Below are 15855 nucleotides of genomic sequence, written 5' to 3' on the forward strand. Positions count from 1 at the left end.
AAGATTATCAGACAGGCGCTCAGCATCGCCGCCTAAACAGAAATGTGGTCCTCGACCGACACATCTCTTCAGCGCATGCCCAGTAAATGCTGCTGCCGTATCCAGCAGCAGCAGAAACACGGAGGAAGAGCTGGGGATGGTCACTTTATTATCAAAAAATAGCACCGATATACCTCAACAAAATGAGAATCCATAACTCATACATTGAGATGTAAGTATATTCGTCGTGAATGTTGTGCGCTTCGTTGTTTTTGGACAATCGGAGCTAACGCTAGCCGACCAGCTGGCCTGGTCACACAAAGAAACCTTTACTTCCTATCTGCCGTGCTTGTCTGAAGGGAAATCTCTTGTTGGACCCATATCACATTTGGTGTATTTGAATGATTGGAAGGGCTGTCGATGGAGTGTATGTGTGGCGTGCCTACGTGTTTCTGTCCGTGGTAAATAAAACTACTCGCTGACCACTGGGAACTAGCTGCATCAGGTTTGGGATGGAGCGCTAACATTAGACAAATGCTAGGCTCACCAAGCTACGGACTGTCTACACAGGAATGGGCTTTTTTTTTTAGAGTTGAATCAGACGGCGAAGGGATAAATTGTCATCATAGAACCCGTTTCGAGGAGACAGTTTTGTGTTAATCTAACGCTCTCACTCGGCGTGTAGTGCTTTGATTCCTAAGACGTCTAGATTTTCTGCCCCTTGGCCTTTTTTCCATGCTATCATGTGATACCATGACATACAGCTGCATGTCACTTTGATCTCCGCTTCCTGTGCTTCGATGAAAAGTAGGATCAACCGACCACCCCACCCAGAACCTCTCACTGATTCACCTTTCTCGTATGGCGTAACTGCTAATACTGCTTCATGCTTGTTTCCTATCTCTTTATGCAACTTGTTTTCCGTCTCCTACGCGTGATGTCGTTGAGTAACACACTCTTGCTTACCATGTAGAAAATCAGTCGGCTTTACTTTAAATATACAGTTGCGTCTTGGATTGAAGTCAAGGTGATTGATTGAGAGTTACATTCCAAGCATATGCCAATAATTTCAATTGAATATCGTAAAATCGATTTTATTGACTAAATGTAAACTTATATAGTATGTGCAATTTGGATATTATTTTTAGAATTGGTCAATCATTTGAGGTTACCTCTGTCTTTTAAAGCTTTTTCTCCCCTCTGTGTATATGGTGTACTTGCTATAAGTATCTTATCAGCTGCTGTTGACTGCTATTGCTATGGGTCATTTAATATTGCTGGGCGTATGTACCCCACCAAACCAATTGTCTAGTTGTTAATTACCTTGCAACGAGGCAAATCTAGGCCGTCTCTGTCTTACTGAGTCATTTGGAAAGAACCACCCTCATGCTATTTTTCTTTAATAGCTTTATCTTTAATCTCTACTGTAATAAAGTATTTTAGTCTGCAACAGGGTGGGCCTGTGTCTCTGATGAATTGACCCACCCATAAGACAGAATCAAGATTTAACAACGCACCTCATGCACAGAGGTCATGCGGCCGTATGTCTCGTACAGAGTCTATGGTAAGGTCTTTTCACACCAACATACAGGGTTGTAAACGTCTGACTGGCATTTTCCCCCACAGTGTGGTGAGGGGAGAGTAACTCATGCTGCATTAGTGGAACAGTGACATGCTGGCCTGCCTGCCAGCATCAGGTGACGCTTCCATTCAACTTCTCTCCCGCACGCAGATGAACACTGGGCTTCAGAAATGTAAGTGATTCCAAACCCCCCCCCACACTACGTCCATTGTCTATACCCAAACTTCCTGCTGTCATTACAGCTCCGTGCTCTTTCTCATTAGTGTTTTCTGTGTTTGTTTCCCAGGGGAAACTACAAAGAAAATGAGATCTTCCAACTACCCTACCCCAGCACAGTTGGACGCCTATGCTAAGAAAATCGCCAACAACCCGCTGACAATCCAGATCTTCCCAAACAGCATTAAAGTACCTCAGAGGAAGCACATCCGGCGCACGGTTAACGGTCTGGACACATCTTGGTCCAGCCAGCGCCTCAGTCCCTACCCCTCTCAGGTCAGCGGCAGAGCGGGCCTCCTCGCTGTCCTGCGCACGCCCGCCAAAGGCTTCAGAGACTCAGACGGAGGACGTGTGAGACTCCTCCAAAAGCCCACCACCACCATGAACCCCCACAACGGACCCTATGCCACTCAAAGCACTTTAAACCTCCCTCAGCCCTCCTCCGGCCTGCAGGGCCCCTCTATGCCTCAGGCCCTGGCTGCCCACAAGCAGCTGATGGCTCACCCACAGACACTACAGCAGCAGCACAACCTGGCTCATCCAATGAGTCTACAGCAGGCCCAAGCCATGCCTCACCCTCATGCTCTGCAGCAGCAGCGTATGGCCCGCTCGCAAGCTCTGCAGCAACAGAGCATGGGCCCGCAGCTGCAGACCGGACAACCACAACAACAGCAGCAACAGAGCATGGGCCCCCAGCTGCAGACCGGACAACAGCAGCAGCAACCCCAGATCATGGCTCATCCCCAAGGCATGCAGAGGCAGCACAGCCTGCCACACCCCCAGGCGCTGCAGCAGCAGCTGCAGCAGCAGCAGGGGCTAACTGGGCCGCCGAGCCTGCCGCCCCAACACCGGCCCACGCACCCGCATCAGGCGGCCCACCACCAACAAGCTTTACTCCAACAGCCAGGGCTGACTCAGGATCTGCGCCACGCGCAGGACGGGGTCCAGCTGCCCAGCCTACAGCATCCCCACGGGCCACCGGGCCCCCAGGCAGCAGGCCCGGGGCCCCCTGACAACAACACTAATGGCCTCCAGCAGCAGCCCGTCGTCTTCGGACCCCACCGGAAGCCCCCCGACGCGGACGCCCCGCCAAACATCACCGTATCTACCTCAACCATCCCACTGTCTATGGCGGGCAGTCAACACCAGAACCGGCACGGAGACCTCAATAGCATCGTGCACCAGATCAACCAGTTCTGCCAAGCCCGCGCGGGCATGGGCGCTACGTCGGTGTGCGAGGGTCAGATCGCCAACCCCAGCCCCATCAGCCGCAACCTGCTTATCAACGCCAGCTCCAGGGTGTCCAATCACAACCAGGGCCCCATGTCGGCCTGCCTCATGACGGGACCACCAGACAAGGCCCAGGGCTCTGCCGGAGTAATGCACCCACAGGCCAGCATGGCCGCCATGAGCAGCATGGCTGCCTTCCACGCAGAGACGGAGAAGCTCCAGATGCAGCACATTCAGCATCAGCTGGAGCAACAGAAGCAGCAGTCGCTCCAACACCCACAGCAGCAGGCTCGACAACAGACCCATCAACAGTCCCACCAACACCCACAGCATTCACACCAACACCCATCCCAGCAGTCGCACCAACACCCTCACCAACAGTCTCACCAACACCCATCACAGCAGCCACACCAACACCCATCACAGCAGCCACACCAACACCCATCACAGCAGCCACACCAACACCCGTTACATCCACACCAACACCCCTCACAGGCCCAGCAGCAGCAGCAGCAGCAGCAGCAACAACAACAACAGCAGCAGCTCCACCTACAGCAGCAGCGCTGGGCACAGCACCAGATGGCCCACATGCAGCAGCCCCACGAGGGGATCCACCCCTGCAAGAACCCCAGGATGGAGGCTCCCTCCGAGCCTGGCTTTCCCGGCTCCCGGAACCTTAGCTACCCCCACAAGCTGCCCGGCGCCGCGCAGTCCTTCCCGCTCAAGCATCCCCCGGAGAAGCCCCAGTCATCCCCCATCAGCGGCCCCACAGCCTCCATGCGCTACACCAACGGGCACTACATGCAAGCCCCCTGGACCGGCATCCCCGCCACGGGCTCCGGTCCTCAGGAACTCCCGGTGCCCTTCCAGGGACTGCCACCCGGGGCTGCCACGGACTGCCACCCTGGGGGAAAGTACCGCCCGGGGAAGGCGGACTCTGCTGGTCCTCCCAAGCTGATGCCGGGCATGGATTTCCTGGGCGGGGACCTCCAGATGCCTGGCTACCACGAGCAAGGCCTGGACTTGATGGAGAAGATGCAGATGCAGAGGCAGGCGGCTCCTCCTCCCCTCGGACAGGTGCAGGACCCCGGCAACGGCCGAGGCATCCACGGCCACCACACAGGCTACCGGTAAATGCCATGGTGGAGCAGCAGCTGCTGCACACGGAAGTGGGTCACGTTTGGCGCGTGTTGCGTCCCACGGTGTAAACCCCCCTCCCCCCTTTGTGCTCGTCCCGCGTCGCCTTGCAAGTGATGGATTGCGTCCCCTTGTTGTTTGTGCCGCAGGGGGCCGTCTCCTGGCTGCCCGTGGTGTCACAGTATTCCTCAGGTCGTGCGTTGTTTCCTTTGTTCCACATGAAGGGATTGAAGAGATTGTTCCACTGTTTTAAAATGGATTCCTGTTTTTACTGCAAACATGAATGTGCTGCTCTCTGTATTTATCTTATTTAAAACGAGATGTGGAGGACACTGTCGCAGCGCTAACTTCGAGGGTGAATCGCGCAACCTATTTTTTTTTTGTTTTTAACGAAGGGATGCCCAGAAGCAAGATTTAGGCTGTCCTTTTTGTTTTATATACTTTTTAATTTATCTTCTTTTCAAGATTGTAATCAGCGATGGTTACGCATATTTTTCTGGATTTTTGGTTTGGCTTTTAAATTCCCTAACAGTCTTGCTCCTGCACTCGGGAGCGGCGAATGCTGGGATCAGTCCGGATCAGAGCGGTTCCGTGAACGGAAACATGGATTTTCAAAACGGACTTCACGTTGTCTAGTGAAGCAGAATGACAGAACTCGACACATGTAATGGAATAAATGAAAGCGCATTCATAAGGAACAGCAATATATATTTCTCCCTGAAATTATATCTTCCATTTCCTCCTCTACCCTTGGTCCAAGTGCCATGTCCTGATAGGGTTAATTAATACTTTATATAGAGGTCTTCAAAGGTTTTTATTCAAATTCTATTATTTTATGTTTTATGTTGTCGGTTACTACTTGATTCATAGTGGATATTTTGACAGTTGGGCAAGTGTAGGATTAAATTATCTGTATCTTTTCTAAAACCTTCCTCTGCTTATGTGCAATGGGTTGGTTGGCTTTTACAGCATAGGCTGCATAGATGTCAATGGTAAACTACAATTGATCACTAGCAAGTCCACAAAAAAAATGAAATCAGGAAAGGAAACCTTTTGTTTTGGTATGAGACTACTTCTGGCACCCGTGTACTGCTTTAACATGGAGGACATTTAAAAATGGAAATTATTAGTGTGTGTGCGTGCGTGTGTGAGAGGGCTCTTGACCTGCTAAACACTAGCCTTATTCTTTTTTCAATGTGTATCTACTACCTATGAAGAGAAAGAACCTCCCCATGTTGATTACTGGTTACATGGGCTACAGTCCAGCTTATACTCCACTTTCTTACCTTTTCTAGTATGACAATATAACAGGCCTCGGGTATATACTGCCCTGTTCCTCATAAGCCTTAATTACTCCAATAGTTATCCACTACTAAACCCCTTGATTTAAACTAAAACGTTATTTTGCAGGATGTGACATTAATGACTTCTGTTTAGAGCCTAGTGTTATCTTTAGTAGGAAAGATTTGAATTCAAAATGGCCTCCATCAGGAATGTGTAGTGGCTATTTAATTCAACAAAACCTGGTTTCTTCCAAAAGAAAAAGTATTGACACATTAACCTATTATGAAATAATCCCCCTCCTCCGTGGTGTAAATTCTTAATACAAGTTCCAAAAGTTTGTAGGTATGTAGAGCTGGGATATACCAGTTGTGTAAAAGCCTTTAGGCACCGGTCTTTCTTTCAGTTTTCGTACTTGATAGATGTTTATTTTTATTTTTTTTAACTTATTCTCTGTTCACTGTTTCATGAAGCCATAAATCTGTCAGAATTAGGTACCATACGTGAAGCATGTGACCACAAGCGCCCGGTCCCTATCTACAACCATGCTGGGCGGCATGTGGCCGTGGTCAGGTGTTGGAAGAGCGTGCTTTAATCTGAAGTCCTGTACTGTAAAACCCTAGCTTTCTTCCTCTCTTCTACCTTCTGGGAACGGGGGGGCAAATCGGTGAGCGCCATGAAGAGACCCTCGGGGTTCAAGCCTTAGCTTTTTCACGATTGGGGTTTCTTTACTTTGGTTCCTTTTGTAGCGGCAGTTCGTCTTTTATTTTATTTTAATTTCGTGGCTCTGACGTGCCTGACCCTTGAAGCTGCTGTTGAATCTTAAAACACTTTGTGTGTGTGTGTGTGTGTGTGTGTGTGCGTTTGAGGGAGATGGAGGGTGTGAGTGTGTGGATTGTTTCAGTGGTCATTGGCATACTTCTCGGTTTGAACTGTTATCTCTACTCGATGATCCACTTGGGAGTACTTTGCCTCATCTTTCCAAATCCTATCAAACTGGTCCAAATAAATAAACATCAAAGCGGCATACTACTCTCTTCATAATCGCGAGCCACCGTGGCCTGAATAATACAAATAAATGTAGCTTGTCGGTTGGATAATTCTCGGTTGGTACGTTGCTGTGCGTATTTGTCATCGTAGACACCGGCCGTTGCAAGGGGGGGGGGGGTGAACTTGAGACCAGAGAGAGACATCAAACCTTGTCCTGTGCGTGGTTGTGCTCTGCCGCGCCGGGCCCCCACACAGTCATGTTCCACAGCTGTCCTATGAAGTGCCTCCGCGTTGGACGGGTGCTGTCAGGGGCCAAACGGGTCAGAGTGCTGGCGTGTGTGGATGTGCGTGTCGAGATTCGATTGGAGGCTTTAGGTACTTGCACACAAGTGGTGCACACCCGAGAGCAAGAGGTGCACTAAAGGTGAATTACTGTTGGTTTTTCTTGGTGTTTTTTTTTTTTGGGGGGGGGGGGGGTGGGGGTCACAATACTTTGAACTACTGATACTGTGTCATGGGACACGGTCCCAAAGTGTGCCACAATTTCTAGACACTGTTGCAATGCGTGTTGTATAGGACTGTTTGCCGTCTGCTCACTGACCAAAGTGACCATGCGCCCTTCTTTTTGCCACCCCGGTCCCTGAAAGGCCTGTGTGCGCTTTTATTTTGAAATATAGCTTGTTTTATGGAGGCGGGGTGGACATGAGTCATCTGGTCTTCAGTAATGCCTGTGAAAATACGTTGTGAAGATGTGACTAGAGTAAAAATAAAAGCCTAAAAGAGTCATTGTCCCCAGTTTTTTTGGGCCTAATTTTCAGGGGTATTTTGGGCCTGTGTTGCCACTATATGTTCCCTATGTATGAATGCACAATGTTATCCTAGTTGAATAGAAAGATCAGTGTGCGAAATACCCTTCAATATTCGGGGGGGTCCCCATCTCCTGATTGTTGCGCAATATCGATCTAAATTATTCTTATGCAGTAGGCCTATAGCAGTGGTTCTCAAACGCGAGCGTTCTCTAGTGGTACGAACGCGGAGTATGAACGATTTTTTTTTTTTTTTTTTAAGTTGAAGCAGAGCTGGGTTCACCGTGTGACACACGCTTTTGCCTGCTTACACACACGCCACACATCCAACAACAATAACAATCCTGATCGCTCCCCCCCCCCCCCCCCCTCAAAAATCCCGATCGCATTGTTGACGGTTCATTTATTAGCCTACATAAATGAACTGGCTACAACAATGAAACAATAAATTATTTACAATGCTCCGAATGAGCACATGTGTGATGGCCGTGCAGTGTTTCCCACACATAGGCCAATGTGTGGCGCTGCCCCACAGATTGAACAACGAGCGCCACAAATTGATTCCGCTTTTCTTATTTATTTTTACTTGAACGCGTTTTTTAAATGTAACTCCGCCAGCCCGTAATCGCGCCCCCGTAATGCTGCCAGTCCGACATGTTCCTATTCCGACAGTCCTGTGCGCGTATGCAAATTAGCCATGTGCGCCAAACAGAAGAAGGGCCCTATCTTGCGCCCGGCGCAAGATAGGGCCCTTCTTCTGTTTCCTTCAACTTTCTACACCGACGCATGTGTCGTTGCTAGTTTGCACCCGGCGCAAAGCTGATTTTCCCCCGCAGCAACCAGGCACCACTACACTTGCATGTTAAATATTATGATGTCAAAGATTATGCATACGTGTGAAACTGCATAGAAATAGCGTGTGGATTGTGGAAACATTTTTTTTTCCATAGGGCTGCATGAATGAACATGAATGAAGTATAGTAAACTATGCCATGCGTTAAAATAATAATAATAATAACAATAATACATTCGAGAAAGTATATTCCAGGCTTCCAAAACAAAATCTAGTTTTAGGGTAGGCCTAAATGATTGGTTAAATGATTTGGGAAAGAACAGCTGATACAGCGGTAAATTGATGAGTATTTGATCGTGAGAAAACAGTTTTACCGCGAGTGAGTGTTTAAAATAATGAATGAATGCGGGTGATGCTTGGTGCGCGTGTGTGTGCACGCCCATCTGTCTAAACACACGCAAATTAAACACGTAAGTGTATGAGAAGGACATCGAGTCAGTCGACCTGCGATAAGCACCTGATTCTGAACGAACTCGTCTTCGAGATGGACGTGTTCTAACGCAATCAATGAAATGTTAACACAACAGTATATATCTGACCATTTAATTTTCGGGGAATTTTAGGGGAAGCCGAGCTTCCCTTGCAGTCGAGAAGTCGCCACTACGAAAGAATGCAATGTATCCAACTAGCGGGATCTAAACAAACTAAGCTCCAGCGAATTACTACAATGCAGAAGTAGTGGAGAATGGCGAAACACAGCAACTCGCCTACTCTCAACCAAAATAAAACTAATCGCAAACCTAAGTTAGGTTACTTTTTAGCAGGATGGAAGTGATGCTGATGCGGCTCTCAGCTGTGCCAGAGCGTTCACAGTTGCTAGGGAGACCACCTGCCGTTGCCGCCCGGTGCAGCAGTGTGAACTGCCCCGTTTTTAGAACGTCTCAGCCCGTCTCGTTGCGAGTTGCGTCGCGAATCTTTGGTCTGAACTGGGCTTAAATGTTGACTGGGGGGGGGGGGGGGGGGGGCGATCGTGATTGGGGGACGGACGGACCGACGATCGGGATTGAGGGGGGGGGGGGGGGGGGGTGTTTTTTGTTTTTTTGGCCGTGAGAAATTGGAGTTGTGTGGCGTGTGTAAGCAGGCAAAAACGTGTGTCACACGGTGCACCGTGCAAGTTGGCAGCTCTGAAATGTATAAATCGAATTACGTGGGAGCCAGAGGGAACCAAGCTCCCAAAAAGGCAACAAAGTCAAAAAACTGAGGGGGTCTCTCATATATTTGAAGGTGTCATATTTGGCAATGTAATTTCATCTTAAACAACGCTCATTATCCATCCCCGTGCGGTCTTACCTATTATTAAATAATTAAAAAATAATAATTATAAAAATATATATAAATATATATAAAAACAGATTTAAAAAAAGATATTAAAAAAAATATATATAAAAAAAAATATATATATAAAAAATTCTATATAAAAAAAAATTCTATAAAAAAAAAATTCTATAAAAAAAATTCTATAAAAAAAAAAAAAAAAAAAATTATAAATTAAAAAAAAAATAATAATTTCAAAAAAATTGGACCTGCGCACAAATGTTTTTTTTTGGACCTGCGCGCGCATCTTTTTTGGACATTATTTGGACATGCGCACGCGCATCTTTTTTTGGACCTGCGCGCGCATGTCAAAAAAAAGATGCGCGTGCGCATGTCAAAAAAAAGATGCACGCGCAGATCCAAAAAAAGATGCGCGTGCGCATGTCAAAAAAAAGATGCGCGCGCAGATCCAAAAAACCATTTGTGCGCAGGTCCAATTTTTTTTATTATTTTTTTAAATTATAATTTTAATTAAAAAAAAAAAAATTATATAATTTTTTTTTTATATATAATTTTTTGTCAGAATTTTTTTTTTTTTTATATCTTTTTTTTATAATTATTATTTTTTAATTATTATTTTTTAACTGTCTTCTAAATTAAGGAAATGATACTATAAATCATTACACGCCACGAGTGAACTTAATAAGCGATCGAAATACTTTTTTCAACCACCGCCTCTTTCCCTTGACATTAGTTTTCACCTGACAAATGCGACCGATGTAATTAAGGCAACCCGGTCTCACAGGAATCCGTGAAATGAGTCAGTCTACGTGACGTATAGTAGGCTAGCCTATATTTTAATCTAACATCTTTAATGGTAAGAGACTGCACGGGGATGGATGAGTGTTGTTTAAGATGAAATTACAATGCCAAATATGGCAGACACCTTCAGATATGAGACCCCTCAGTTTTTGGACTTTGCCTTTTTGGAAGCTCGGTTCCCTCTGGCTCCCACGTAATTCGAACACTGATTTATACATTTGCAGGGCATGTTAAATAAGTGCGGTGTAAAACCAAAGATAATACCGTTAGCATCTACAACTTGTATTTAATAAGCCTAAATTGTTGTGGTGTCCTGATATATATTTTTTTAATTTAAATTTAAATATGGTATCACTATTAAAATGTGACTGTTTCTGTATACAAATGTTATATCTCCTGTACATGTTTGTATATAATGATATTATAGTACCTGTGGTGTAACTTTGGTGATTTGGATACACTGTGACCCCAAACACACTCATGTGTCTTGGGGTGATTGGCAGGCGAGCCTATAAAAGGCCGCTGCGCCCTGTGACGCATCACGTACAAGGAACACGGATGAAGGGCTAGACCCGAAACGTTTCCCCTTGTTTATGTGTCCTGTAATTGTTGTTTCGGCTTTTAAAAAACTTTTGGAACTTCTCAGCCCTAGTGTGCGATCTCCCCATTCTTCACTTGATAAACACTTAAAACATTAGTTTGCCAGCTGCTGGTCAGAGATGACTATGGGCATCAAGAGAATTAACATGAAAAAGTTCAGTGTTAAATTTCACATGACATGTCATTCACAGCTGCTAGTCAGTGATCAAAGTGTGAATTTCAAATTCAACAATATGGCCAAATATTCAGGTATAACTTCAAAAACATTCGGCAGTTACACTTATGCTAGAACAATAATCCCTGCTCAGATGCATCTAAAATACAATTTAAAACAATAAAATGTGTGATAAACACTTCAAACATTAGTTTGCCAGCTGCTGGTCAGAGATGACTATGGGCATCAAGAGAATTAACATGAAAAAGTTCTGTTAAAATTCACATAACATGTCATTCACAGCTGTCTTGACACCTATGGCTTCACAGGTCTAACTTGAAAATACATTCTGCATTAACATTTTGCTAGAACAATCAATGTAGAAAAATATAAATAAAATAAATCAATGTCAAATTTCACGTTGCCTTATTAGAAATAACTACATAACTTACAAATGGGTGTAACACACATTTTACAAACTTCTGAGTTATTAACCAGCAATTAGTCTGAGAACACAACACAAAACAATTATGTGAACTTGTCAAATTTCACAGCTGCTAATCAGAGCTGACTCCAAGAGGGAAAACCTGTTTCTTTATTTCACTTTTCTTTTTGCAACGTTTAGACAAGACAAAGCTTTTTCTTTAGAGATCGCACACAGAGCATTTTGGGCCATTATCCAGGAACACGTGTTTCAAAGGTGTACTTAAGGTCCTCCGGATAGGAAATATTGAGTGCATAAAGGAGGCCGAGAAGGTAGGCCATGGGAGTATCCGGAAGGTCCTTTACTACTATGGATTCCTCTAAGATGAGTGCAATGTTTTGGATCTTGGGGGATGAGGCTTCAGCCACACAGGACATACAGAATTCCCACAGTGACTCCCTTGGCAGCCACGTCATCTGGATCAGTTTCCTGTTTGAGGACATTAAGAAATATGATTTTCAATTCAAACTCACATCACATACTACATGTCTTGTAGGGAGCCAGGCATCTCAAATTGGATTGTCATATCCAATATGAAGTTGTCTGTCATTTTAGCTTTGTTGTTGAAGGACCATTCCGGTGTATACTGATCCATATCCCCGTCATTCAAGCCTATCTGGTGCTGTCCATGGGAAAAATTTGTAAAGCTGACTTAATGTGGTATTCAATAACACACAAGTTTAAGCAAGCACTCTGATTGGTCAATTCCCATTCTAGAGTGTGTTTAACTGCCTGGTGAAAGAACGGACAAAAATAATGTGCCTAATTACAGAAAGTATCGCTACGCTAACTAGCTGAAACTACTTTCATGAGCCTAGTTTCCATAACAACGTTCAACTGTTATTGTTTCACTTGCGCAGTAAGAACGAGGCGCTTTTACTATAGGAACTATTTTCTGATGGAGATGAACTCGGGCAGAAAGCTTGAATTTGAGGGCAAATTAACCCACAATATGAAAACATTTTACAATATTGTTGATAATGAAGATGAAGGTTTGTGTTATTGATTTGCAATCTTACACTCGATGGTGTTCTTGAATGTCATTATTGGTAGTTGAAGCACAGGACTTCGGAACTCGGCGCAAGCGCCTCGTTCCTACGGCTGTGCTTTGCGTACCAATGACATTCAAGAACGCCATCTTGTGTAAGATTGCTTAAAAGAACCGATCACAGGTGGCCAGAGTAGAATATGTGACATCCACTATCCCTCAGCACAAGTTCTTCCCAGGGCCAGAGCCGTATATAGAGAGAGTTCCGCCAACTCTGTTTAGAACGTTCAGGACAATTCTGTCGTGGATTGGTTCAAAGGTAGTCACGTGTTTTTTTGTTTTTTTGTACGCCATCTTACAGACCAAACATTAATCAATCGTCATTACCATGCTATCAAGGCAAGTGCGACAACTTACAAGAGAGGAATATATATCTGTAATATCATTACTTTTCGAAAGAAAATGTCGTGTTGTGTAGCCTATGGTTGCTCTCTAAGGCCCGGACGTGGTAAACGTCTGCATCATTTCCCTCAGGACCCTACTAGGAGGAAATTGTGGGAGCAGAGGGTCAGAAGGATGAACTGGAAGCCGAATAATCTTTCCTTGTTGTGTGAGGTAAGAACATTTCTATCATGGACTTTGTAAAGAAAACACATTTGGAAAATATTATTGTACCCCATCAATTCATGGCATGCAAAAAAGTACTAACCAAAGTGAATTTGATTTGAACTTAGCCTAGTAGTGTTAAGCTACACGATGCTCGCTAGCTCTTTGCGCCTTTTTTATGCTAATGCAAGCACTGAACTCCGGGACAAACAACCTGTATCTGCCGTCTGTATTTTTCCACCAGGCTCTTTTATGCATAAGTATGCACTGGTTAGATGCCATTCTGTGAAAATCTATGCAATTTTTAGAATAATGACAACTATTAATACTACATCATTGCAAAGCTAGCCTACTTGACGTGCTATCTTTCTGCACTGTCGCATTTTACCCTGTATTCTTTCAAAACACCGGCTGCATTGTCTTTGTTTATGTTCATGCATGTCAGAAAGATTGTGATTAACTTTGCACGGAAATCATGTGGATATATTGCAAACAAATGCCCTTTTGCAGCATTGCTTGGTCAGCTATTTCTCGAGTTACAGATAATACATGGTCAGTTCATGTTTGCTGGAGAGATTTATGTTACTCTTGTCTAGAGTCTAGTGCAAACAGCATGGTGCCAAAGCGCTTATGTAATCCATGCAATAACTATGCATTGGTTAGATGCCATTCTGTGAAAATCCATTACCATCATTTACTTTCTCTTTGAAATTGCATTAAAATGTCTGACTCCGTTTGTAGGACCACTTCGATGAGACACAGTTAGAGTCACAGAGCTGATGGAAGCTCAAGCCAAATTCCATCCCAACACTGTTCGTCTTTACCCCACCAACACCGCCCAGCAGACCCACCAAACGAAACGGACTGAAGATGAACCATCTCTGAATGCAAACATTCAGAATGTATTATACGCTATATAGTGTAAGAAGTAAAGATATTAAAGATTGTCTAATACAACATCCCATCTTCGTTCCATTGGCAGACTGACTTGGGTCTACAAGATGGCACCCATGATTTCAGTTGGCAGAACTCTCTCTATATACGGCTCTGCCCAGGGCTATGTGATGCACCCGCTGCAGAGCAGCAATCACACCTCCATCATCAAATTTGCTGCTGCAATGGGTTGGTGCACCTGATCAGCAGAAACAACAATCAAATGGGCCTATACCTAAAAAGGAGCGCTATGAATTATAAGCCATTTAAAAATTTTCACTTTGAGGTTTTCTAACATTAAGTCTAACATTTTAGCTACTGGTCCCCCAGTAGCTAAAAATTTCGTTAGGTGTAAACCGAGAAGTAGCTATCTTGCGCCGTCTTCGAAAAAAGGATCACTGAAACGCTTCGATTTGGCTTCCGGCCCCATATGACGTCATATGGGGCCATGTTACCTCCCCTTTCTCTGCTTGGCCCGCCCAGAGAATTTGGCCCGCCAATGAGACAATGAGCTAGGACCGTGCGAGCGCCAAATGTGTGTGTGTGAATTAGGGGTGTGAACGGTTACAAAAAATTGTAAACGGTTACACGACCCCTTTTTTTTCATGTACACGGTTAACCGTTGTTTTTTTTTTTTTTAAGTGGGCCGCAGTCGCGCTATTGAGAATGAGGAGTCATGTGATTTTTGGGAAGGGGAGGGGAGGGGTTTGAGCCCGTCCGCCATGATGGCATCCACGGCTATCGGTTGCCAGGGGCAACGTTGTCCGAGCGGCATAGAGACATGAGGAAATACGCAACATAGAGACGCAGAAGACATTACGAGATAGAAATAAATGGAGAAGAATAAGGCGAAGGAAAAGGGTCCTAGTGAAAATGCAGAGAACACAAGAAGACATTAGAAACCATTATAGTCAATGTAGGCTATTCCACTGGATACGGCAGCGGCACGGCACGGAACCAAACCGGCACTACTTTGTTTTAAGTTGCCGGTTCGCAGCCGTGTCTCACAACACTTGCACAGCCATTCAGTTTATGATCTTTATTCATTAATTGCGCCGTGGCCGAACTGACGCGGATATTCTCTGATATTATGTAAGCATAAGCACCGCGGAAACCACTGCTGTCAAAAGACGCTGATCCATCTTCACTGTTGACGCGAGTTGCTCTAGTTCTACCTCCACGGCCCTGCAGCGGGCGATGATCGGACTAGATTGTCCGTGTGTGGTGTTCCGTCTTGTGTTCGAATCTCATGTATTTGTATTTACGATCGGAGAGCAAGAAATGGGCTGAGATTCTCTTTATGTGTGTGGTGTACATCCGACTCAAAAATCACATAAGATTAAAAAATCTTGTAGTGTGGGACAACTGCATTGTCCATTTAGGGAACCTGACAAACTGTAACCCACATTGAAGCAGTTTTTAACGCAGCAGTTATTTCCAGGCATTGTTAAAACAGTACAGAATTTCAACAACCTCCTCTGCTAGCAGCTACCGTGTCAACAATAACGCAAAGCTCAGCTGCACTCGGAGGGGCGTACCTTCCAACATGGCGGAAAGGGTGGGGGGGGGGGGAGTGAAACTTACGTCACGTGTTACATGACGTAATGCACGGTGGTCAGTTATCCAACATTTATCACGTGCATTTCTTAGCACATTAACGTTGTCAAAGTGGAACATTTGTAGCTTTATTAATCTCTAAATAAATAGTACATGTTAATTTTGATTGAAGATTTTGATTTTTTTTTTTTTTCGGTTTTCGTTTACTGATTTTTCCTAAACGGTTATGATTTACTAACCGGTTACATGTGTACACGTGTACCCGTTCACACCCCTAGTGTGAATACACACTGTAACGCAAGTGTTCTTTGTTATTTGGATAACCGTTCCGCTGTTGGTGTAAAGGCCCATTCACACCCTACGGTAAATACGGATACGGACGC

General features: G+C 45.0%; 1 protein-coding gene across 1 annotated transcript; it reads left to right on the top strand.

Moving 5' to 3' along the window:
* Window positions 1-87: 87 nt before the first annotated feature.
* On the top strand, window positions 88-7581 carry fam222bb (family with sequence similarity 222 member Bb). Its single transcript, XM_084467497.1, has 3 exons — window positions 88-211; window positions 1606-1733; window positions 1848-7581. The coding sequence occupies exons 2-3, from the start codon at window positions 1652-1654 to the stop codon at window positions 4139-4141; spliced, it is 2376 nt and encodes a 791-aa protein (XP_084323623.1). The 5' UTR covers window positions 88-211; window positions 1606-1651; the 3' UTR covers window positions 4142-7581.
* Window positions 7582-15855: the final 8274 nt, after the last annotated feature.

Source organism: Micromesistius poutassou (assembly GCF_964030765.1).
Source record: "Micromesistius poutassou genome assembly, chromosome: 4".
Taxonomy (NCBI): Eukaryota; Metazoa; Chordata; class Actinopteri; order Gadiformes; family Gadidae; genus Micromesistius; species Micromesistius poutassou.

What these genes read in the sequence shown, in the direction of transcription:
- fam222bb (XM_084467497.1), top strand. Translation starts at nt 1,652, where the DNA reads ATGCTGGCCTGCCTGCCAGCATCAGGTGACGCTTCCATTCAACTTCTC. An exon ending in GAACACTGGGCTTCAGAAAT is followed by an intron (nt 1,734 to 1,847) that starts GTAAGTGATTCC and finishes TTTGTTTCCCAG; the next exon opens with GGGAAACTACAAAGAAAATG.